This window comes from Lacerta agilis, chromosome 10, assembly GCF_009819535.1.
Source record: "Lacerta agilis isolate rLacAgi1 chromosome 10, rLacAgi1.pri, whole genome shotgun sequence".
Lineage (NCBI taxonomy): Eukaryota > Metazoa > Chordata > Lepidosauria > Squamata > Lacertidae > Lacerta > Lacerta agilis.
Window position 1 is genome coordinate 23,617,945 of NC_046321.1, and position 25,733 is coordinate 23,643,677.

The 25,733-nt window shown below is 44.0% G+C and overlaps 1 protein-coding gene across 4 annotated transcripts in view; it reads left to right on the forward strand.

Annotated features, from left to right (window-relative positions):
- The window catches only part of RFX4 (regulatory factor X4), a 63,598-nt gene that overhangs the window by 36,036 nt on the left and 1,829 nt on the right, over positions 1-25,733 (forward strand). For 3 of the 4 annotated variants that reach the window (XM_033162237.1, XM_033162240.1, XM_033162238.1), the window contains 13 exons: positions 772-833; positions 3,743-3,956; positions 5,287-5,364; positions 6,393-6,556; positions 8,203-8,303; positions 10,838-10,896; positions 13,429-13,573; positions 14,857-14,951; positions 15,906-16,023; positions 17,022-17,141; positions 19,109-19,270; positions 21,494-21,656; positions 23,111-23,249. In XM_033162237.1, the coding sequence (XP_033018128.1) occupies positions 772-833; positions 3,743-3,956; positions 5,287-5,364; positions 6,393-6,556; positions 8,203-8,303; positions 10,838-10,896; positions 13,429-13,573; positions 14,857-14,951; positions 15,906-16,023; positions 17,022-17,141; positions 19,109-19,270; positions 21,494-21,656; positions 23,111-23,249 (1,620 nt within the window). The remainder of the gene's footprint in view (positions 1-771; positions 834-3,742; positions 3,957-5,286; positions 5,365-6,392; positions 6,557-8,202; positions 8,304-10,837; positions 10,897-13,428; positions 13,574-14,856; positions 14,952-15,905; positions 16,024-17,021; positions 17,142-19,108; positions 19,271-21,493; positions 21,657-23,110; positions 23,250-25,733) is intronic. The other variant, XM_033162239.1, reaches the window with a different exon arrangement.

Genomic DNA, 25,733 nt, shown 5'->3' on the forward strand with positions numbered 1-25,733 from the left:
GCAGCCCATTCACACAATATGCATTCTGGAGGTACACTGCTGGTATCCCGTGTATGTTTGTAGGGATGTATGAGGAAACTAATAATTGTCTTCCAAGATCAGACCAAAGGTCCATCACTCTGTCTTCCATACAACTAGCCACTGAGGTGCTCCCAAGTAGGCAGGGCTGGCATCAGCAGTTGGCATCCCTGGTTACCTGTTCAGGCCTGCGCTCCAGTGTGTGGCATTGGAGCCTGCTGGCCCTGTTTCTGCTCCTCCTCCTCCTTGCTATTGCTGTTCAGCTGCCTGTTTTTTCAGCAAAGGAACCTGCAGCAACTCTTAATAAACGGTGCATTCACTGCCCTACCTTTGAGGCATGTGCTCTTACATACACTGCCCCACACTGGAAGCAAGGGACAGGTGAAACTATACAGCTACCAGGTGTTAAAGACCCCACCTGCTAACCATGTTGGAGTGGTTAGTTGCTGATGCCGTTGTTTTATCTGTTTTAATTATTGATGCATTGTTTTATTGAACCTTGTTTGTTCTTTTAACTTTCTTGGTTATCCACCCTGGTTTTCTTTGGATGAAGCAGGGATGATATAAATGTATTTGCATAAATAAATAAACAAAATCAAAATATTTGTATACTCTTGTTGCGGGTCTGAGCCGAAGACTGTGTTTTTTTTAAGTTTCCAGCCTGTTTTACCTTTGCCCCCGAATAATCCATTGCTAAATTATGAGCAGAGGGCTTTATTTTTTAACTTGTTAACTCATGAATATTATTTGCAGATAATAAGGCAGCAGTTTCCACAGTTAACAACAAGAAGACTTGGAACCAGAGGCCAGTCAAAGTAAGCAATAATGTGTGTTTCATAATCACGGAAAGGCTAAGTATGGTCGTAGGTTATTCACTGGGAGCCTTTTTTGTAATATGGCTTTTGGTGTGTGTTGGAGGGAGAAACACCAAACAAAATTGACCTTTCTTAGGTCCAGTTAATGGCACTGGCTCTTTTGCCCGATATGCTTTGTTCTGTGGGATCAGCAGTGCTACTGAGAGTCTGATATACAACAGAGCAACGGAGCTCCTAAACTTCTATTAGTTAGTTGCATAGAACAGGTTGTTTTAGCAGCAACCAAAACTCTTTTCCTCTCCGAGGCTATTCAAGGTGTAGAAACACTGCCTTCTGCTGCAGTGGGTCACCTTGGACTCAGATTTGGGCAGAAAGAATGCCAGGGCTTTACAATTCGCAAAAGATAACAAGATGCTTGCTTTCTCTTCATCAGAACAAGAGTTCAGTGGCCATGTTGCCAGTTTGCGCATGGGTGTGTCTGGATGCTTCCAGATTGGGAGGGGCCTTAATACAGTACATGGGTTGTCCATATATGACAAACAGGTCATTGGCAGCAGGCTCATTAATTGGATTTTCCTGGTTTATCAGATTAAATTGGAGGGGGATAAAGACTGGGATTTTTATGCCAACAACATTGTGTGGGTGGGAGAGGAATGCAATTCAGTTTGCATTTAAAGGTAAACCTAACTTACTCACACTTTCTGAAACACTGTGCAAACCAAAACACAGCCAAGTCTTTGGAATTTGCATTTCTCCAAATTAGCAATGCACTTCTCCAGCTGAGTGATGTGTATAAAATGCATATACAGGGTTAAAGGGTCACATAAATATCCATATATTTGTGAAAATAGCATACAGAAATGCATAATATTAGGCAAAAGTTCTATACAAAAATGTGTATAGTAGGAAAAAATTACGCTAAAATGCTGGTGGCTTTTTATGAGGATTAAAAAACAAACCCACAAACTTTTGTGGAAATGTGGACTAAATTTAAGATAGGGGGGGGGGGGAACTGGGAGAAATCAAAATGGACATGATGCCCCTCCCTTGTACGGATGCTGTGAAAAATGTTAGCACATGAGAAGCACCCATCTCGCAACCTGGACAACTTATATGGATTTTTAAATTCCCCCAAGGCAGGAAGAAGGACAGCTGCATTTTCTCCCTCTCCTGTGATCCACCCTCTCCCTTGCCTGCTGGTTGGTACAACTGGAGTCCTCCCAGCAGACAAGGGAGTGGGCAGCATATGACAGGTGAGAGGAGTAGCAGGTAAGAGAAGCTGTGGCTCTCCCTGTATTGGATATTTAAAGCTATATTTCATATTTCATATTCTCAAGATTGTTATTAAACTGCCTTCCTTCCATCCAACCTCAGACATGGAGGGAAAGCTATGGCTTTGCAGTTTTCACTTTTCCATTCTCACTTGATGCTTGTTCTGGACTGGAGGTACGCTGAAATCAATACCAGCTCCGCCCTTGTGCTTTAGCAGCTGCCTGACATCCAGAGATAGAGGAGATCAAGTTTTTTCTAACGCTTCTCTCTCCAGGCCAGCCTGATGCATTGAGGCTGTTCCATACATTATGTCAAGGGAAATCTGGCTTTGCTGCCACAAGTAAGCTGAACATGCAGCTGCTGCCACTCACAGGTCCCTGATTTCTGCCCCCACTTGTTTGCCACAACCACACATTTCACCAGTAGGGTTTGCGCAAATGTTTGCTGGCAGCCCGAAAAGGAGTGGGGACCCAGGGCCTTTCCTGGAGGGCATCAGGAGGAAGCTCCAGGTGCACCGGGGCACAGTATTTAAGGACGATGCAAATTGCAGGGGTTTGAACTAGATGGCCCTTCCAACTCTGCGGTTAATGGGATGCGGGTGGTGCTGTGGTCTAAACCACTGAGCCTCTTGGGCTTGCAGATCAGAAGGTGGGCGGTTTGAATCCCTGCAACAGGGTGAGCTCCCGTTGCTCTGTCCCAGCTCCTGCCAACCTAGCAGTTCAAAAGCACACCAGTGCAAGTAGATAAATAGGTACCACTGTGGTGGGAAGATAAAAAGCGTTTCCATGCGCTCTGGTTTCCATCATGGTGTTCCGTTGCATCAGAAACAGTTTAGTTATGCTGGCCACATTACCCGGAAAGCTGTCTGTGGACAAACACTGGCTTCCTCAGCCTGAAAAGTGAGATGAGTGCCACAACCCCAGAGTCGCCTTTGACTGGACTTAACCGTCCAGGGGTCCTTTACCTTTTTCTTTGATTCTGTGATGTGGTGTGGACAAGGAGCACAAAAAGAAAAGAAACACTGTCCCTCTTGTTTAATGCGGTGCCCTGCTGCCATAGGGAAGGGATAGCCAATGTGTTGCTCTGCAGATGTTTCTGGACTTACCTTCCATAATCCATGATTATTGGTCACGTTGTCTGGAGCTGATGGGGAGGTTGAGTCTAACAACATCTGGAGGCCCCACTTTGGCTACCCCTGCCATAAGTGACTCTGTGAGACACTGCTAGAAGCCAGTCTCTCATGGATGTTCTTTATAACTGTCCTTTTGTAACTTAGGCTGTCCTAAGTAACTGTATAGACCATTTACCAGGAACTAAAGGGAGGTCTGTACATCTGTGGCTTGGTTTGCACTCAGCATCTGTACAGGAGGCTTCCTCAGGCAGAAGGCAAAAGCACTGGGCTCTTCCACATTTGGCAGCCCTTAGGATACTTTTTCTCCAGCTGGACTGGGCTGTGAGCTGCTTTGAACATTGCAATTACATTCCATTGCTGGATTTGCACTCGTGCATCAACTTGTAAATTGGCGTAAAATCTGCTTCGTTAGCAGTTTCTTTTTTAAAAACCATACTGAGTGAATAACTCCTTTCTGAGGGTCCCCACCCCTCCCCGCTAACAAATCTGTATTTCAACATTTCAGGTACCATTACTATGGGATTGCAGTAAAAGAAAGCTCCCAGTATTATGACGTGATGTATTCTAAGAAAGGAGCAGCCTGGGTCAATGAAACAGGGAAAAAAGAAGTCACCAAACAGACAGTGGCGTATTCACCACGATCCAAACTGGGGACGTTGCTGCCAGAGTTTCCAAATGTCAAAGATCTAAATCTGCCAGCCAGCTTGCCAGAGGAGAAGGTGACTCTAGTGAAATAGTCTCTGGCTTGCCTTCCCCCCCCCCACCCCCTTTTGCTCTTCTGTTGAGGAATGGTTGGTCTATTATATGGTGGGGACCACCCTTTGAAAAGAGTGGATTTAAGGTTGCTCTGACTTTATTTATGGGGGGGGGGGCTTAACTGCTCGCTGCACCAGAAACAAATACCCCCCCCCCATCTTAAAGTGTTTGTTTTCCAATGTGTATGTGGCAGGATGCTTGCCAATCTGTACATGATGTGGGAGATCTGTGGCTATGTCTCCCAACGTGGTTATTTGGTTACGAACCAACCATGGGGAGCGGAGGAGGTATGTAGCTCAAGGCCAAAGGGCAGGATATTAATCCCTTCTGCCTATGCCCTGACTTAAATTGCAACCCCATCATTTATCTCTCACATCATGTCTAGTTGGGCATGTCAGGGATTGTGTATATATATATATATATATATATATATATATATATATATATCATGTCTAGTTGGGCATGTCAGGGATTGTATATATATATATATATATATATATATATAATCCTTTTGATCATAAGGCTAGATAGATAGACAGACAGATAGATATAGCAGATAGACCATGATTCGTTTCTATTTGGAGGAGAAAGAGTCCCTTATTAATACATTTCCAGTGCTCATCCTGTCTGCAAACGGAAGCCCATTTTGCCAGGGCCAAAGTGGCAGAACCTCAGGCAGCTCCAAAGAGACAGTTTGCTCTGATGAGGTCCAGAGCCCAACCAGACCCTCTCAGGCTCTGCTCATGTGCTGGGGAACACAGAGTTTTGAATGGGCCACTCTTGTGACCTGGACCCTAGCCTAGTTTTCTGTCACTTCTCCATTAGTTTCTCACTGGCTATGTTCCATGTATTGGTCAGTATAATTGGGGGGAATCTAATGCAAGAGTCTTAGGCTTAGAGTTGTCTAGCTAAAGATCTCTAGCTCAAGGCGTTTCTCTGTGTGTGACTTGGGCCTTCTGTGTCCTCGGCCCTCCTGACTCAGCCAGACCCTCACTCTCTGTGTTACGGGGAAGGATCTTAGCTCAGTGGGAGAGCATCTGCTTAGCATGCACAAGGGCCCAGAATCCATCCCTGGACTTTCCAGGTAGGGTTGGAAATGTCTCGTTTCTGAAAAAGAGATAGCAGCTGCCAGTCAGTGTGGACAATACTGAGCTAGATGGAGCATCTCAGTATAAGGCAGCCACTTCCTGTGTTCCTAATGGCTGTCGTTGCCTGGAGTCATGGCCATGATGATCTTAGATTATTGCTATAAAAAGAATATCTTGTTAAAATATTGTTTCCCTCCCTTGCCAGGTGTCCACTTTTATTATGATGTACAGAACACACTGTCAGAGGATACTCGACACTGTAATAAGAGCCAACTTTGACGAGGTTTGTAGGAAAAAAAATAATTAAAAGTTTCATGGGCAACAGAGTAGCCATCTGTATTGTACTTGTAGATAGTGGGGAAGCCTCTGGTATTTATTGATTGGTTGAGCTGCTGTGATGGTTTAGAATGCTGAATTTCAAACACGGACCTGGTTACACATCATGGTAAGCCACAGTTTGTTTTGAGCCATGGTTTAATCATGAACATGCCTCCCACTGCTGCAAGGGCCTCCACACAGCTTCTCCCCCTCCCCATGTGGCTCCTACGTGGTTCAAATAAGCCATGATATGGCTTTATCATGTTGTCTGAAGCCATGCCATCACTTGTTTGCTTCAAACAAAAGCACAAGTGGTAAGCCAGAAATAAACCAAGGGACATTCACAATTAAACAATGGTTTAAGATAAACAGTGGCTTACTGTGATGTGAGGATGAGGCCATTCTCAACTACAGAATCTTCTCCTTTCCAGTCAACCCACCTAACCAATATCTGTGCACCAGTACCAACATATTTTCCTAGAGTAGGCTCTGCTTTTTAAAGGTGTGAGAGACTTGTAATCTGGGGAACCGGGTTCGCGTCCCCGCTCCTCCACATGCAGCTGCTGGGTAACCTTGGGCTATTCACGCTTCTCTGAAGTCTCTCAGCCCCACAAACCTCACAGAGTGTTTGTTGTGGGGGAGGAAGGGAAAGGAGAATGTTAGCCGCTTTGAGACTCCTTCGGGTAGTGATAAAGCGGGATATCAAATCCAAACTCTTCTTCTTCTTCATCATCATCATCACTGATGTCATTGAGGAAGAAGGAGAGGTGCAAGGGGACCACAAGGTTGATGCTGTGCAAACGCATTGAGGGGGGTCTAATCAGCTCCACTGGTGCATTTGCACTGCACTGACCTCTCTTGTCACCTTGCCCCTCTCCAAGTAAGGGCCACCACCCCGCCCTGCCGACCACTAGTGGATGTTGCTTGGTTATCTAGGCAATAAAAAAAATATTACCAGTTCCATTTCTTCCTTATGTCTTGGCACACCTCTAGGTTCAAAGTTTTCTTCTGCACTTTTGGCAAGGGATGCCACCTCACATGCTTCCTGTATTGGGTTCTTCCACAGTAGTAAACATTGTTGGAGTTTGTGATTCAATATTGTACAAAGCTATTTCCGGAGTCTTGATGCCAACGGTGCTGCAGGCGTTACCTGATAGGTGAGTATGTTCTGATAGGCCGGTCTGTATGTTCACCTGTGTTCATACACATGTCTTTGAGTCAAAGAATGTTGCACTTACACAAAGTTTAATAAAGAGGCTCGTCCCAGCCGCAGGGTCATTGCTGCTTGACGTTTTCCAGGAGGGGAAGGGGTGAGGTGGTAGGGTGCTGGATTGGTGGTGGGATACTGGATTGGCCCGCACCATGCTGACCCCCCGGCTGCATAGCTGCTCCCCTTTTTGGTAAGTGATCCTGCTACTGGGAAGCTGGCATTGCAGCTCCAGCCCACTGTGTGAGCAGCTTCTGGGGAAGGGAAACATACATTTATGAATAACATTGGCATTATTATAAAGAGCCACCCAAATGTATCTGATATGTTGCTTCAGACTGAGTTCAGAGGGGAAAGGTGAAAGTTGCATATAGAGGAACATAGGACAGAATAGCCTGGAAGAAACAACAAGCTTTATATTCTGTGCAGATTTCACAAGCAAGATAGTTACCGTATATCGCGGCGTATAAGACGACTTTTTAAGCCCGAAAAATCTTCTCTAAAGTCGGGGGTCGTCTTGTACGCCGGCAACATCATGCGACGTGACCCGGAGTTCCGCCCCGCCACTGGCTGCGTGCGCACGCCGACTCAGCGTGCCGTGCGTGCGCCGTCTAAGCCACCATGGAGCCTCTCCCCGGCGCTCCAGCCGCAACCGCTGCCTCAGCCGCCATGGAGCCCGGGCTGGGCGTGGGCGGCAAGCGCGGAGGCCTCCTGTGCGGTGACGGGGAGGTTCTCCCCGCTGCCCCAGGCGTCGCTGCCGCCGCCTCAGCAGCCGTGGAGGCCGTCCTGCGCTTCAGCGGCAAGCGCGGAGGCCTCCTTTGCGGCGACGGGGAGGTTCTCCCCGCTGCCCCAGGCGTCGCTGCCGCTGCCTCAGCAGCCATGGAGGCCGCTGTGCGCTTGGGCGGCAAGCGCGGAGATCTCCTGTGTGGCGCGGGGGACGCTCTCCCTGCCGCTCCAGCCGCCGCCGCTGCCGCCGCCTCAGCAGCCATGGAGGCCGCTGTGCGCTTGGGCGGCAAGCGCGGAGATCTCCTGTGTGGCGCGGGGGACGCTCTCCCTGCCGCTCCAGCCGCCGCCGCTGCCGCCGCCTCAGCAGCCATGGAGCCCGGGCTGGGTGAGTATACCCCAAACTCTGTTTTTTCACATTAAAAGTTGGGGGGTTGTCTTATACGCCGAGTCGCCTTATACGCCGCGATATACGATATATGTTTTAAATATTAAACACTTGCATGTTTGAACTACCCCGTTTCCTGTCTTTGACTATTCTGACAAACTACCGGTACTTGCCTTCCTTCCTTCAAGAATGAGTAGAGTTGATCGATGTTTTGTGTGCTTTTGTGTACACTTCAGATTGTTCTTGTTTTGCAACACATTCTGGGTACAAACCTATAAGTGCATATTCAGAAGGAGCAAGTCTCATTGAGTTCAGTGGGGCTCCCCCCACCCCATTAATTGTGTATGGGGCTGCAGCATCAATAACTTAAAAGGTCATTGGGGCAAAGGGTAGATTAGGTGAGCCATTAGTTTTTCATGGCTGCAGGCATGAATGCAGAGAAAGAGGTTCAGCATAGGTTTCTGAAGTGGTACTTTCCTTTTCAGCTTGACACAGGTGATACGCAAGTTTGCCAAACAACTGGACGAGTGGCTAAAAGTAGCTCTTCATGACTTGCCGGAAAACCTACGAAATATCAAGTTTGAGCGTATGTATTGTATAATTTCTTACTTTGGTCAGGAAAACAACATGGTGTTACGCGTTATTGGTAACAAACATAGAAAATACCCCCCCTTGAAGGGATTTAACAATTTAAAAAACCAACAATAAAAAAGCAAAAAGTTCATATATACTGGTAAAACAATTTTAAACATTTCATTTGGAAAACCATTTCAAATTTGACATAGGCTGGGGTAAAAAAAAAAAATCCACATAAAAGGCTTGTTGAAAAAGTAAAGTTTTCTGAAAGCGCCAAAAATGCAATAGAGATTGTGGCTATCTGATATGCAACAGGAGGAGGTTCCAAAGGGAAGGTTCTGCCATGCTAAGGGCTAAATTCCAGCATTGTATAGGATAGATCTGAAGGAGTCCCTTTCTTACAGAGTACAGTGATCACAATCCCTCCAACATTTCTCCGATGAAAATAGGGACGTCCCATTCTATACTTTACTGTTTATACCCCACACATTTTACTGAGTTGCCCCAGCCACTCTGGGCAGCTTCCAACATATATAAAAACATAATAAAACCTTAAACAAACTTCCCTATATAGGATTGCCTTCGGACAGCTCAGGGGTTGGATAACTCCATACCCTCCAACATTTCTCCATTGAAAATAGGGACGAAAGCACATCAAAGTGCAAGTAGATAAATAGGTACCGCTCCAGCGGGAAGGTAAACGGCGTTTCCGTGCGCTGCTCTGGTTCACCAGAAGCGGCTTTGTCATGCTGGCCACATGACCCGGAAGCTGTACGCCGGCTCCCTCGGCCAGTAACGCGAGATGAGCGCCGCAACCACAGAGTCGGACACGACTGGACCTAATGGTCAGGGGTCCCTTTACCTTTAAGGAAAAGTGGGACATTCCAGGATCAAATCAGAAACCAGGACGGCTTCTCTAAATCAGGGAAGTCCCAGGAAAATAGGGGCACTTGGAGGGTCTGTGATCAGTTGGGTATGTAAGGGGTTTGATAATCTTTTAGATATAACACTTGGCACAGCACTGAGTCAAAATTAACTGGTAATTCCTTTTGGCTATGTGAGCCAAGCTGAACTTTCTCTTCCGTGATGGCCTGGATGTAGTTTTAGCAAATGCGAACCATTAAGCAACTCTCCAGATTTTCAGCTGTTTGAATACTGCTCGAGGCCTTTGCTCAGAAAAGGTGGCAGAGTTAAAAATGGAGGCGATCAAATTACCCTATCTCCACGGGAAAGGGCACCACTCTCTTTTCAGGCATGCTTTGTAGATGCCTGCAGTGCACATCACCTATTGATAAAGTCTGCTTTATTTCATGGCTCTCAATTCTTCTCCTTTTATAAGTGCCAAATTCCACATCACAAAGTTAAAAAAGAGGGGGGAAGAATGAGAAGGAGATGAAAGGGGAAGGAAAACTAATTTGGGAAAAGGATTAGGCATTGATTAGCATGAAAAATTAAAATAACCTTTTGTCAAGGAGACTTGGGATATAAACTTTTCAATCATAATTTTTGTAATTTCATAATTTATTCAAATGTTATAGGGTTCAGTCCTTCTCTCAAAATTAATTGTGGTTTGCTATTAGCTTTACTAAAGCAGAACTGCATCAAGAGAGAATTATTTGGAACGTTTTCCCCCTGGTTAAGTCAGTACTAAGAATATGATGCATTCTACATTTGTTTTACAGATGTTATTTTTATTGTTGATTTTTTGTTGTGCGCTACCATGATATATATATATTTAATGTTGGTGGCATAGAAAATTTTGCAAGTAATAAATAAATAAACAAACAAATAAAATAACTTACTACAGAAAAAAAGTTTTTTTGTAACTCTAGGTCTGTGCAATTTATAAGTTTTGTTGTTGACCTAATTAAGCATTTAATTTTTTTATACAACAATATTGAGTTGTAGATTACTGCAGTGATTCGGTATAAAAATACTCTTAACATGTTTAGTTTATTCTGCAGAGCTTTGGATGCATCAACAAGTTCATAAACATCAAATATTTGTTTTCATTTTTTCTTAAAGGAAAACGAAAGACTAATATATGTAAATTACATTATTTGGATTTATTCCAGAAAATAAAGATGTAAATTAATATACCAGTAATAAGCAAACACACACCAGCAAATGATGTGGATTTTGCTTGCATAAATGGACCCAGATTTCAGGTGATACTGTAGATGTCCTACAGTTACTAGCCCCAAATCAGTCCCACTTATGTCCATTGAAATTAACAGGACAGGATGGTCACAGTTAATCCCGCAATCCTATACCTTGTTAACCTGAGGGTATGCCTCATTGTACTCAGCAGAACCAACTTCTGAGTAGATAGGATTGTGCTGTACCATGGATTTCGGTGGCAGGTTGGCCTTGATCCATAGAAAATTAATTCTGCTGATTTAGGATTCCAAAAACAGGACTTTTAGTAAAAAGTAAAAAAGTGCCACCCCAACTAAGATGCAAAAAAATATTATACATTTTGTTTGTTTGGTAACAAAAATAACCAGTCTGGCTTATTATAATAAATATCTTCTTCATTGGCAGTATCCAGAAGGTTTTCTCAAATTCTTCGGAGACAGACTTCCTTAAATCATCTTTGTCAGGTATTTTGTCTTTCTTTGTTACAAGTTCACTTTATCTGTGGTTTATTGATCCTTTGCTTTGGCAGCTGTATAAATACCAGGGCTGAGCCAAATTTTCTCAGAAAACATTTTTCTGACATAATTTTCTTTTATGAGCTGCTCTCCTCTCCTCTACTGGAGAAAATCAGACATCTCCAGGAGAATATTTGGTACAATGGCCTCTCCAATGTTGCCCTCCATGAACTCTGGACACAACTGTTCTAATATTGTTTAATGTATATCTCTAGCTTCATAGTAGAGTAGCCACTTAAAATTTTGGTAAAAATGCTGCCATCTTCTTAAACTGTTCATCAGTCTGGATAGCTCAGTTAGTTAGAGTGTGGTGCTGATAACACTAAGGTTGCAGGTTCGATCCCTGCGTGGACCAGCTGCATATATCTCGCATGCCGAGGGGTGGGACTAGATGATTCTCCGGGTCCCTTCCAACTCTACAATTCTATGATCAACCCAGAAAGACCTCTGATTATTAAGTGATTTAGGAATACAGCAAAGAATACCCTTATTGATATACTGCATCTGCCCACTGTGTGAAATCTTTAGTATTAACTGTAGGAGGAGGAGTAATAATAACAGCAGTAGCAGTAGTATCATCATACTAGCAGCATTGGTAGCAATGTTATTTCGATATACGCACATCCTTCTGTTTTCCTCAGCCACCTCTTGCACCTGCTATACCAACGGGGTATCAGTGTGGAGTTCAAGGCAGTGCCACTGAGTTGACCCCATACAGCCAGTCCATTTATTGAAGGCCTCATATCCAGCGGCGGAGCAAGCCGATCGGGCGCCTGGGGCGACGCACGTGCCCTGCGCCCAGGGGCGCGGGGCCAGCCGGGGCAGGACACTCCACGGGGCCTCCGAGGAGTCTGCCTTCCTCCTCCCACTCAGCCACCCTACAGCTGAGGGGGAGGCGGTGGGTGGACCATTTGGGGCAGCGCAGAGCCTATGGGCGCCCAAGCCACCACGTCACTCCCAGGAGAGACGTGTGGCTGAGGCACGCTGCAGGCCCCATGGTGAGTGCTGCCTGGCATTTTGTCATCCCTCTCAGTGGTGAGACCCGGGGTGTACCGCCCCCACCACACACACCCTTCCTCCACCCCTGCTGATATGATGATGGGCCATCCCAGTTCATTGCTAAAAAGAGAAGTGCCAGGAGACAAGCACTCTGTGTTTTCCCATCCCCTTCCCTAAAAGCTGCCCCCCTCCCTAGAGCATGAGAGCTACCGTATTTTCCGGCGTATAAGACGACTGGGCGTATAAGACAACCCCCAACTTTTCCAGTTAAAATATAGAGTTTGAGATAAACTCGACCGCAGATTCTCCACCCTGCGTATAAGATGACCCCCGACTTTTGAGAAGATTTTCCTGGATTAAAAAGTAGTCTTATACGCCAGAATATACAGTAGTTATGGTCATACAGTCATACCTCGTGTTACAGGCACTTCAGGTTGTGTGTTTTCGGGTTGCGTGCCGCGCCGAATCCGGAAGTACCAGAACGGGTTACTTCCAGGTTTCAGCGCATGCACAGAAGCGCTAAATCACGCTTTGTGCATGCGCACAACCGTTGAATTGCGACCCACGTGTGCGCAGACGCGGCACTGCGGGTTGCGAACATGCCTCCTGCATGGATCACGTTCACAACCCGAGCGAACTAGTCACTATTATTATTTCACATTGGGGGGGCTGCAAATGTGTTTGTGCAGCCTCAGTTTCATGTGGAAGGTGTATGGTAGGAGTAAGCCTACCAATAGGGCACTTGCAAGAACAGATCAAGGGTGGTGATTCTGACCCCAGTGTGTGTTCTTCAACTGATGTGGAAAAAGAAAGAGCATTTATTTGCTGTAGAGCAAACAACAATGTAGCGCAAACAAATGGAGGTAATCTGTTTAGGTGAGTGGGGATGGAGGGGAAATTCAATTCAGTTTGTATTTAAAGCCAAACCTATCAAATTCTCACTTTTCAAAACAATTTGCAAGTCAAAACACAGCTATCCTTCAAAAGACATACCCAAATTTTGTGATGCAATTCTTCAGCCAACCATTTTTTAGAAATATGCATAGATTAGGGGGAAGTGTGCATAAAAATGAAGATAATTCATGAAAGTAACATACAAAAATGCATTAAATTGGGGGAAATTGCTTGCAAAAATGTGTACATTGGTCCAAACTGCATATAAACACTTGTTTATTGGGAGAAATTCAGACTTAAATGCTGTTGAATTTTCATGCAGATTAAAAAAAAAATGCAAACTGTTGCAATGTGGAGAACTCAATTTAGGATTGTAAAAATGAGAAACGGATGGAACAGAAATGGACCGATCCTTCCATCCCTAGCAGTGAGTAGGTAGATGCCTGTTGTGACCCACAATGCTTCTAGATTAGAATCCATGAGAAAATCAATTTAGTGAGACTAGCCAAGGAAGCGTGTAAAGGGATAAAAGTCTATTTTTCAAGCTAATAAACCATGAGCTAATGAGTTGCTTGGACTGGATTATAGGCATCAAGAACCGTGATCCACAGTGCGGACATCACATTCCAAATGCTGGAAGACTGGAGGAATGTGGACCTTAACAGCATCACCAAACAAACTCTATACACCATGGAAGACTCGCGGGAGGAGCACAGGAAACTTATAATACAATGTAAGAATATAAAAACCCTCAACTCGGATGGGAGAGGGCAGCTCTGGACCTCATGGCAAATACAGAGCGTGCCAAAGTAGTTGCTCTTTGACATCAGCAAGACTCCTCTGTGCATCCTAATCTGTTGATTAAAAGCGCAAAAGACAACAAGTGGCTGGTAGTAGGAAAATCCTTGGGGAAAGAGCACCTGCTTAACCCTTTCCCTCCCTGCCATTTGTCCACACTCAAATTTCCTCCCTACTCTCAGCAGCTCTCCCACCTGCAGGGCAGAAAGAGAAGAGGAAGTGAGTCAATTACATAGGAGAGTCTAAAATGCTTTTATTCCTTCTGCCTCTTCTAATGCACTTGTTCAAATTTACGTAAACTAAGTACAGGAACCAGATGCGAGATAGTGTATTGGAAATGGAGCCAGGTGCAAAGTGGTGACTCAGGAGGTGGAGCCTTAAGTTTTCTGGAAAACCAAATTAAGCAAATTCAGAGTGAGAATACGATGCAGTAACTCCCACTCTGTGCAATAGGGCCTACTCCCAGGCTGGTGTATTTAGAATTGCAGCTTTAATCACATTTTATTTTCCTGCTGTGTTTTAAATGGATTTTTGCTCTTGTTGGTTTTGAGCCACTTCGATCCTCGATCCATTGCGAAAAGCAGCCTGAAACTTTTCATAAGCAAAGCCATCACAAATACATATGTTTAAAGTTTACCTCCCTGTGGCAAATCTGAAAGAGGGCATTCATCTTGTAGATAATATCCAGTAATCTCTTTGAAGTCATTAAGTATGACAGTTTTGTAGGTTTTGATAGGAAATAGCTTGCCTTTTATTTATGGCAAATAAATAAATGTCGCTAGCAGCAGTTACGTATTTGTGGAGCATTTACTGATGGGAAGGCTGTCAGCCGCTCTTGGGTTCCAATAGCATCTTGATGCATTTCTAAATCAATTTCATGCATGACCTTCTTTATCAAAAGGGTCAGAGCCTAGCTTTCGCTCTTGGAAGAAGGATGATCATTGCTGTGTCTCTGATTTACTTATAGGCAGGCACCGCTGGAAAAATGGGGGGGGGGGAGAGAGAGAGAGAAAGAGCGAGGGAGATCAAACGCAGCAAATGTTTTTTGCTTTTCCATGTTTTTAAAGAAAGAACAGCACATGTTTTTATAAAGTGAAGAAACTGTCAAAAAATGGTGCGGAAAGCAAGGAGAGTGTTAGAGATTTCCCCCTCCCCATTTTCCTTCAGTAAGAGGGCAACGGTAATTTATTATTTGGATTTGGGTTTTCTTTCTGCTAGTATATCAAGAGTTCGATCACCTTCTGGAAGAGCAGTCGCCCATTGAATCCTACGTGGAATGGCTGGATTCCATGGTGGACAGATGCGTCGTAAAGGTCAGTAGGAAAAAAGAATGGAGAAGGTAACACTCAGAGTGTGGAGCTCTGTGTCCAGCCATTTCCTTTCTGAAAACAAAGCTACAGCACATGGTTAGCTAGGAGAACGCTTAACCATGTATCCTTGTTCAGACGACATGCTAAGCCAGACCTTGGCTTAGGTTGGTACAGCAGTAAAGAAGGACCAGGGAGATGCAAAGCAGCTGTGAGCTCCTCTGTGAGAGCTTGCATATTCACACATTCTCACTAAGCCATAGTTTGGCTTATCGTCTTGTTCATATCAGCCTCTTATTATATTGCATTGTACTGGTGGGCCAAAAATGTTGCTCATGTGGGTGGGCTTGACTCTGAATAAGCTAATGATAAAAAGTGATTACTACCAGTAGTTGGCAGCTGTCAGGTGTTAATTTTTAGTTATTCTGCTAGAATAAAGCCCACCAAACAGCTGGAATGTAGCTACAGCTGTTGCATATCTCTCTGCGCACATGCTAATATTTGACCCTTTGCTTCCAGGACTGGTAAATATGGCAGCTTTCCCTTTCCTTGATGCAAGGTGTCCTGGTTGTTTGGCATGCAAATAGGTCTGAGATGAGTGTGGCAATTGGTGTAATGATTGTTGGTGTCATGGTGGCACTTCGGATATCCCCAACGCAGGGGAAAGCAGGGGTGTTCCTCCGTGTAGTTCCTAGAGGGAAGGGGCACTTGTGATGCTCTCTCCTGGATGAAAGATTGGAGGTCCCCCAAAGACAGGTTCTCTATTCCCTCTCTGCTTTATGCTAGCATCTCTCCCACCCACACCAGTGATTTATAACTATCCATATGCAATTACAATTGGACGTAGCTACCTAAGAAAGAAGATAGAAGAACACATGCAGTGCTGTCCTTGGCTGGCCGTAAGTAAGTACAGTGAAGATGCATCTGATCTGAATCACATCCATTTCTTTTTATTGGCAGGTAGCTGCTAAGAGACAAGGCTCTTTGAAGAAAGTCGCTCAGCAGTTCCTCTTGATGTGGTCTTGTTTTGGCACCAGGGTTATTCGGGACATGACGTTGCACAGTGCTCCCAGCTTTGGTACTTTCTCTTTATATCAACAGTAAAAAATATATATATTAAAGGAACAATTTAAAAATATTAATAAAAACAGGAAGTGGAATTAAGATTTTCAACATATGCAATCTAGCTGTTTTGAGCTTTCCAGAGCAAAAAGCTATTTTCCCCCACCTTCATAAGGATCACCACTTACCAAAATTTGGTCTGCTATCAAAACTGCTGCCACTCAAGTGGTTACCTGGTGATACATGTACCATGTTGCTCATGGAACCCTGAGATTTAGGCTACCATTGAATCATGCACCATACCCAATTTCTTTCTGCATTGCCACTCACAGTTCTACTCGAAAGAAGAGACAGAGGATGAAAATGGCAATACAGTGGTACCTCAGGTTTCATACGCTTCAGGTTACATACGCTTCAGGTTACAGACTCTGCTAACCCAGAAATAACGCTTCAGGTTAAGAACTTTGCTTCAGGATAAGAACAGAAATTGTGCTCTGGCAGCGCAGCGGCAGTGGGAGGCCCCATTAGCTAAAGTAGTGCTTCAGGTTAAGAACAGTTTCAGGTTAAGAATGGACCTCCAGAGTAAATGTCAAGGTACCAGTTCCCAGAGTTTTCATCTGTTTCATCACCCTTTCTTTTTCTGGTAGTTGGTTGGAAAAAAAGGCTTAGTGAGGCTAAAAGTAGATGTTTAACTGCTGTCAAAAGAACACAAGATGAGCCCTGCTGGATCAAGCCAGTGTCCTCTTCTCACATAAGGAACATAACACTCTACAAATCTGGAGAGATAGCTCTCTAATAGCAACTACTAGTTACCCTTGCAGTTCAACTGAGTGGGGAAGGAAGCAGATGGGAGAAAGCAAAGCAAAGCAAAACAAAATTCCACTTCCTCTAGTCTGATCCCAATTGTGTTTGGGCTTCCCTTTCATAAAGTGACCAATAGAAGGACTACATAGGACCAATGAGTTTCTAAATGCAACCATTAACTGTTTTATGCTCATGCTGTTTTGTCATCAGGATCTTTTCACCTTATTCACCTGATGTTTGATGACTACGTATTGTACCTGTTAGAATCACTCCATTGCCAGGAAAGAGCCAATGAGCTCATGAGGGCAATGAAAGGAGAAGGAGGAACAGGTAAGCTGCTTCATTTGTCCTTAAGAACATAAGAGGAACCTGCTGAATGCTGCTGCCATTGGACCCTCTAGTTCTGTATCCTGTTCTCCCAGTGGCCAACCAGATTCCTGTGGGAAGCCTGCAAGCTGGGCTCTTTGCACACCTGCAGTTACCCGCAACTGTTATTCAGAGGCATACTGCCTCTGATGGAGGAGGTAAAGAAAAGTCATCAAGGCTAGTAGCCATTGAAAGCCTTAGAATCATAGAGTTGGAAGAGACCACAAGGGCCATCCAGTCCAACCCCCTGCCAAGCAGGAAACACCATCAAAGCATTCCTGACAGATGGCTGTCAAGCCTCCGCTTGTCCTCCATGAATTTGTCCAGTCATTTTTTAAGCCACCCAAGTTGGTGGCCATCCCTGCCTCCTGTGGGAGTGAGTTCCATAGTTTATGTGCTGCATGAAGAAGTACTTCCTGTTATCTGTCCTGGATCCTCCATCATTCAACTTCGTTGGTTATCTACGAGTTCTAGAGTTAAGAGAGAGGGAGAGAAACTTTCCCCTTTCCACTATCTCCATGCCAGGCATAATTTTTTAAACTTCTATCATGTCACCTCTTACTTGCCTTTTCTTTGACCTAAGGTAAAGGGTAAAGGGACCCCTGACCATCAGGTCCAGTCGTGTCCGACTCTGGGGTTACGGCACTCATCTCACTCTATAGGCCGAGGGAGCTGGCGTTTGTCCACAGACAGCTTCTGGGTCATGTGGCCAGCATGACAAAGCCACTTCTGGCAAACCAGAGCAGCGCACGGAAATGCCGTTTACCTTCCCGCTGGAGCGGTCCCTATTTATCTGCTTGCACTTTGACGTGCTTTCGAACTGCTAGGTGGGCAGGACTCTGTGGTTTAACCCACAGTGCCACCTTTGACCTAAAAAGTCCCAAATGCTAAACCTTTACTCACAGGGGAGTCGCTCCATCCCCTTTAACCTTTTAGGCTGCCCTATTCTGAACCTTCTCCAAATCTACTATACCCTTTTTGAGGTGGGGCAACTTGCATCACTATTAAGCACAAAGATAAACTAAGTGGTCCATTGGGGAAGGGCTGTAAGTCATTGGCAGAGCATGTGTTTTGAATGTAGAAGGTCTCAGGTCCATCTCATGTTAGGGCTGGGAATGTCTCCAGCCTGAAACTCAGGAGGCGGAGGCTGTTACCAGTCAGTGTCCACAATCCTGAGCGGGACAAATGATCTGACTGAGTAAAAGGAAAGGTTTCTGTGTTCCTAAATGCATCTCCTCACCACTATTCCAGTGGGATGAGGGAAGCCACAACTAGGAAACCTACTTTCATTTGGGATGCACATGCCCCAAAGTTATTCTTCATTCATTCATAAGAATACCACCTACTTATTTTTAAAAATTGCATTGTTGTAGTAAAAAAAACTACAATAGTAGTCATTGGTGTCAGATCTTACAATATACAGTAGTCAGTGCTTGGCAAGGTGGGCCGTACCTTTGAACCCAACAGTAGTGGATCCTGAGTAAATCCCTATTATTAGTAGTACAAGTAGTAGTAGTAGTAGTAGTAGTAGTAGTAGTAGTACAATGTAGTACTAGTAGTAGTACAATTGAATTTTGAAGTCCATTGTCAAGGTACTCAGAGCTTAAGATTTTCCCTCTGTAAAGAGAAGTGGTGAGCCAGGCAGCTGTTCGGGAAGGCCATAATCCTAAATGTATGTGGACAGGCCATGCTTGGTCCGTGATCAGACACTCCACACAGGCTTTGAGGAAATTTTCTTTTATTATGACTTCACAGGTTCTTGGGCTGATCTCTGGGGCAAACTAAGGGTCTGCTTTAGAATCCGCTGGAAGAAGAATAGTAATCTAGACATTGTTATTGAAGTTTAACATCTTTTTTACAGAAAGGAAATAAAAAAGGAAAGGCAGCGTGGTATTTCAGCGTCTGTTTCTCTCCCCCCCCCTTCTTTGCAGTGGAAGTACGAGAAGAGATAATACTGGCAGAGCCAGTTCCTCCAAGTCCTTCCCCAGTGCCTTTCTCTCCAGCTAAATCTGCCACCTCAGTGGACGTCCCATCTGCACCCTCGCCTGTAAGCAACCAGTCTCCGGAGTATGTTGGCATAGCAACGACAACAGGTTGGTAAGGCTGGAAAGGTGTCTGATTGGTAGTTCACTTTTCAGGGAAAAAGTAACCTTCAAAACCTGAAAAGGCGTGGTTGTGTGTTTGCTGCTCATTTACAGCGAATGAAGAAGATGGATCTTTCTTATGATGTCCAATCAGGACAGGGCAGTGCTCAAATTACAGGAAGGACAGGGGGAACTACATTATTTTTTGGGGGGTGCCCTTAGCTACTGTCTTTGAAGGCCATGCGATGGGGACACGATTTTGACTCAAGTCTCCCCCGTAATCATTTGAGTACTGGAACAGTACTCAGGGCTGTTGTACCTCTTGTAGGGAAGGCCCACACCTCAGTAGTGGAGCACGTGCTTTATGTTTCATAAAGTCCCATATGCAATCACTCCTGGCATCACCACTTAATGGGTTTTTAGGTAGCAGCACTGAGAAAGCCTTCTGCCCAGAGCAGGCTTCCTCAACCTCGGCCCTCCAGATGTTTTGAGACTACAATTCCCATCAACTTTGACCACTGGTCCTGCTGGCTAGGGATCATGGGAGTTGTAGGCCAAAAACATCTGGAGGGCCGAGGTTGAGGAAGCCTGGCCCAGAGATTAGCCAATGCCGATCAGTTGGACCATTGATCTGACGGAGTCTGAGAGAGCATCAACATGGAAAAGAAATGGGCTGCATAGACACCATACATTTCAAGCACATGGCTTCTTCAAAGAATCTTGTAATTAGCCCCCTCATAGAGCTGCAATTTTCAGTACCTGTAACAAACTTAAAATCCCCAGGATTCTTTAGGGGAAGACATGTGATTTAATTGTTTGACATATACACAGTCTTGCTGAAAGAACATATATATGAATCACTCTGAATGCATGCGAGTATTATATAATTGTCAGCATTATTAAGATTGGTTCCGGTAAATTTAAAACCGAATACCTTTGTATAACTTGGAAGCTAACCAGATTTTATTCCTAACAGATTGCTATTCCCTTCTTTCAGCTTCCATTAAGACATTGCTGCTTATTGGTAGCATTATCATTATACATGTTAACTCTAAAGCCCGGCAAAGTACAATTTCTGTAGACAATCAGTGACACACACAAAAAGGCAATTAAATCCTTGAGTTTTACATGACAGCACACTCCCTAAAGGCAAGCCGTCACCAAATTGCTCCGTTGTAAAACATCTGGCAAGACCCAGCAACCTTTTCCCCTAAATCTTTTTGTTGAACTTCTACATTTTGAAAAGGGATAATTAGGCCTTAATTCTTTTTTAAATTACAAAGCCTCGATTAATGATTGCTTAGACAACATCAATTTTGGAACAAAAGCAATGGCTATATGGTGTTCTCTCGCCCTGCTTTCTAAAGTCCCGGGATTACTCATTTGCCAGGTTCATTGTCCTTTGATGGGCCTGAACCCCTTTATAGAAATCATAAAACTTCGTCAATGGATAAGTAATAATTTTGCTGCCTACTTATCAGTGTGTCTTCTTGTAATAGGCAGAATTGGGCTCAATATACATTACAGGTTGTGATCCTAGAAGCACACCTGGAAGTAAGTTCTACTAAAATCATTTCCAGATAAAGGTCATTTCTTGTAAAGGTGCTTAAGATTTGTATGTCAGTCACGAAGTGAAATCACTCCTCAAAAGGCATTGGGGGAGATGTTCAATTCAGTCCGTATTTTAAAGGCGAATCTACCTATTCTGCGCTTTCTGAAACAATGCATGAACCGAAACCTTCCACCTTTTCGAAATTTGCACCTTTCTGAATTTTGAAGTGCAGTTATCCAGCCAAGTAATGTGTACAAAAATGCATATACTAGCACAAACTGTGCGTATTAGTGAAAATTATATACACAAGTGCATTCCATTAGGGAAAATTGCTTCACACAAATGTCTACACTATGGGAAATGGCAAACAAAAAAGTGTGAATAAGAAAAATTCATACTAAAATGCTGATGAATTTTTAAAATTAGAAAAATGTGCAACTGGGAGAAACAGGAATTTGTATATTCATCCATCCCTACTCATGAGGGGCAACAGGTAATTGGCTCCACCTCCTAAGGCACTGTTTTGTGTCTGGTTGCATATCCCAAGATACTAGCTTGCACCTAGATCCCAGTTGGTTGACCCCACACACCTGGCATCTGCCATATCAGTAGTGCTTGCATATTTTAATGGAGGTTCACAAAATACATGAATGCTAACTGGATCTTTCTATTTTACGCAGGGGCCATGCAGTCTTATACATGGTCTCTCACATACACTGTAACAACAGCTGCTGGGTCACCTGCTGAAAACTCGCAACAACTGCCTTGTATGAGAAACCCTCATGTGCCTCCTTCATCTGTTACACACAGAATACCTGTTTATCCGCACAGAGAAGAACACGGGTAGGTCGCTTAGCATCATGTTCATCCACTGCATTTTTCAGCACAGCCAGTGCATAGAGTAAAATTGAGCAGCCATGCTTGAATTCCCAGGTTTGTTTCCTGGTGCAGCAGATACAAATATGTATGGAGGGGGAAAGAAAGCTATCTCTTTTGAAACAGTAATATCTGTATTATCAGATCTAACAAATGTTCACCTTAAATTAGACTGTATGTTTATAGGGACAGATTTGTTGCATGTCTGTGTGTATTGTGGAGGGCCTAATCAATATTATAATAATAATTATTATCACCATCAATAATCACTTTCTGATATATCATTGCTCTTGTCAAAGTTCCATTTATTCCAGTATCTTGCTTTCTACAGTAGTCAAATACCTACAGGAACCCTGTAAGCAGGGGATGAAGGCAATAGCCCACTCCTGCTGTTGATACCCTGCAAATAGTATGCAAGCGCAGAAGAACTTGATGGTGGGTTATGCCCCTTTTCCATTAGTGGATGAGGTAGTGATTTGGAGACTGGGGCCTCCAGTTGTGGTTGGACTACAATGACCATTATCCCTGACCTTTGGCTGTGCTGGTGGTGGAGGCTGATGAGAGTTTGAATCCAACAACATTTTGAGGGCCAAAGGTTCCTCAGCCTTAACCTAAGTAATAAAAAATGTCCAAAGGGCATTTGCTTCCAGGTTTCAGCCATGTTGTAAGGAGTACCATGAGTATTTGCAGGGCCAGGCCCTGAGCGCAGTGAGGAGTTGCAGAACCAGGCCCTTGCTGTGTTTGTCTTGGGGGAGTTGGGTATGGCCTGGCAGTTGTGGCCAGATCAGGAGATGTGCAGCATCTGGAGGAGCATTTTCCCCTGGTTCTTTTCCACAGCAATGCGGCTTATACCCTGCTGTTGCCAGTTCCCGCTTTCGCTCCTGATCCGATCCAGTTCCTGATCCTGCTTCAGCACTCATGTCCTCGCTCCAGTTCCTTCTCCTTTTCCAGTTCCTTCTCCTGCATTCCAGCCTCATCGAGTTTCCATCCTCCATTGAACTGCTGCCATTGTTACCATCCATACCTTGGTCCTGGCGTGTCGGGTCTGAACTGCTGCCGCCCGCAACCCAGACCGTGACACATGTGGTGCTGAAGCTGGCAAAGCCCTAGTCCTAGTGGAGTAAAAGTGATAGCAATGGATATGTTTTGAACTTGGAGAAGAAAATATAAAAGATGGTTAAGAGAAAGGGAAGGGAGGAAATAGCTTAAACACAAAACAACCACAAAGCTACACTATGCTCTGGTGTAAAAATGCAGTGCAGGTATCTTGCAGCCAACCCTAACCATGTCTATTCATGGCAGCAAGAACTACTGAATCCAATAAGACTTACTTCCAGGTCAATGTGGATAGGATTACAGCCTTAGTAGCACATGAGGCTTTTTAAAATATATAATGCTAAGGATCTTCTGTTTCTTTTTAGGTACACAGGGAGCTATAACTACGGCAGCTATGGAAACCAGCACCCCCACCCAATGCAGAGCCAGTATCCATCCCTTCCCCACGACACCACTATTTCCGCACCCCTCCATTACTCTGCTTATCACAGAAGCTCTACGCAGGTCAGTTCCTTGGTCCGAGTGCTGATCCTTTCATTATTGCTTAGGATTTCACAAACAAATAGACCGAGATTCAATATGATGGCTTTTATTTTTTACAGGGGAGACAGTACAGAATTCCCCATTTTTGTTTATTTGAGATTTTTATCCCGCTTTCAAAAACAGGAATTCCCAAGGCAGCTTACGACTGTAGCGTTTCTACATTTCCAAATCAGTTAACTCTCCTTTTGTTGAGATAAAACATCACATTCAGTTCAATAGGGCATGCGCAAGAGATTGTGTACCCTTTATCCTCTTACTCCCATCTGTAGGTAGGGACGGAGGATAATTTTCTACATTTTGTCTGCATTTTTAGGAACGTAAGTAAACCCCTGCTAAATCCCCTGCCAAAGGTCCATCTAGTCCTGCATCCTGTTCTCAAAGTGCCAATTGGAAGCATTCGGGCAAAACCTGAGCACAGCAGTGCTCTTTCCACTTGCGATTCCCAGCAGTTGGTATTCAGAAGCATCAGTGGAGGGAGAATTTTTAAGTGAACCAATCTAATTCACACCACCTGGACTCATAAGCAAGCGATCAAAGGAGGTTGGGCCATGACAACATCAGGTCCTGCTCCACACAGATTGTGTCTTCCCCACTGAAGAGCCAACTTCAAATTTTATATTGTTTGTTTTATTTTAGTACTTTAACATTGTTAAATGCCTTGGGTGAAAGGCAGTATATAGATGCAACAAATACGTCTTGTTAAGGCTGCTGTTAAATGCACCCAGGAGGAGATCCAGGTAGCGGTCCTGACACCCAGGACAAAAAGATCCAGTGAAGCTGAAAAGGCTGTACTATATGTAACCCATGTACACATCAATCCATAAGGATAGAAGAGAGGAAGGAGGCTAAACTTTGAGATCCTAGGCAAGGAGAGAGACCCATCTTACCTGTGAATCCTAAAAGACCCACTGCTCAGGATGCAGAGAAACTATTGTGAAGGAACAAAATAAAATAAAAATCCTTCCAGTAGCACCTTAGAGACCAACCAAGTTTGTTATTGGTATGATCTTTCGTGTGCATGCACACTTCTTCAGATAGTGAAGGAGTTTTGTTGGGGCTCAAGATTTAATTTTGCAGGTGTTTAATTTTTGCTCTTATTGATATTATGTTTTTAATCTTTATTGCTAGGACTAATTATGAATTATGTGGGGTTGTTTAATCTCATTGCATATTGATATGTTTCATGTATTGTTTATGGCTACTTAAATTTTGTATTATTTTTGTAAGTCTTCTGATGTTGCGAGATGCCTTAAACATGGCTTAACTATCGAAAGATAGCAAACATCATCATGATCCAACATCATCCTGAGGTCACCAGCAGAATTTTCATTCATTTTGATGGGTGTGGGTTAGAGCCTATACTATTTTAAAAGCAGTTTGAATGCTTTTCAGTGGTTCCAACAAGGGATGGAGAAGCAATAGACAGAAATATGTTTATATGCACCTATCCATTTAAGATTTATCCTGTCTGTCCTGATTTTGCAGTGCAATTTTAAATGTAGTTAATAGACCTTTATTCTGAAGGTGGCTGGATGCACGTTATAACACCACAACAAGACCGAGATGTTGAGAGTACATGTTGATGTACATTACAAGGGTAATAGCACGCTTTCCAAAGTATGAGTAAAATCAGCATAAAGTTAGAGCTGCATTCAGAAGGAAAATATTTTGCTGTTTGAACAGAGACACCTTTCACCTCTTTGCATAATCAGCCGGCAAGCTGAAGGACAAGAATAAAGGGATTATTATTCAGTCTGACACTGAAGGGAACTCAGGCTTCATTGGGTGGAGGAGACACTTAAAATAGTATTTTCTGAAATAATAACGGAAAGAAACAGAGCTAATTTTAATTTGGGGCGTAGGGGGAAAAAGAGCCTTAACAATAATCAGCTTAAAGTCACCCCAACTTAAAGGGGTTAGTGTTTCTTGTCAGGTCTCAACAGCGTAGTGGTGGCAAGAGAGTTGACCCAGAAAATGGTAATTTCCTGTGAAGGGCTCTCCAACAAATGTCGCCTTTATATCTGGCAAAGATCACTAGGCCCCAGTGTTTTGAGATCAGCATGCTTAAGCACTCTTCATTAAACCGGATGCAAAGTGTGAAAGGTGATTCAGGCAGCATGGGCCGGCATCCGCGCAGATGGCGAAGCTTTGGACACTCCAACAAGGCTGAATAGATGCTTCATTGGTTGAGCTAATAGTCAGGCAGGGGCCAAGGCGGACTTTAAAAATATTGTCTCTCAATGGTCTCTTCACTGGAAGGAAAAAGAAGTCACTGACTCATTTGCAATTAGTTGACCCACCATTACAAATCTTTCCATGTTGGGGATTCAGCCATCACAGATTTTATTGTAAAAATAGTCGATATTTGGGAGTCCGTATTATTTTTGAGCAATTATTCTTTTTTATATTCATGACACATTCATAAACACAGCTGCATCTGGGGGT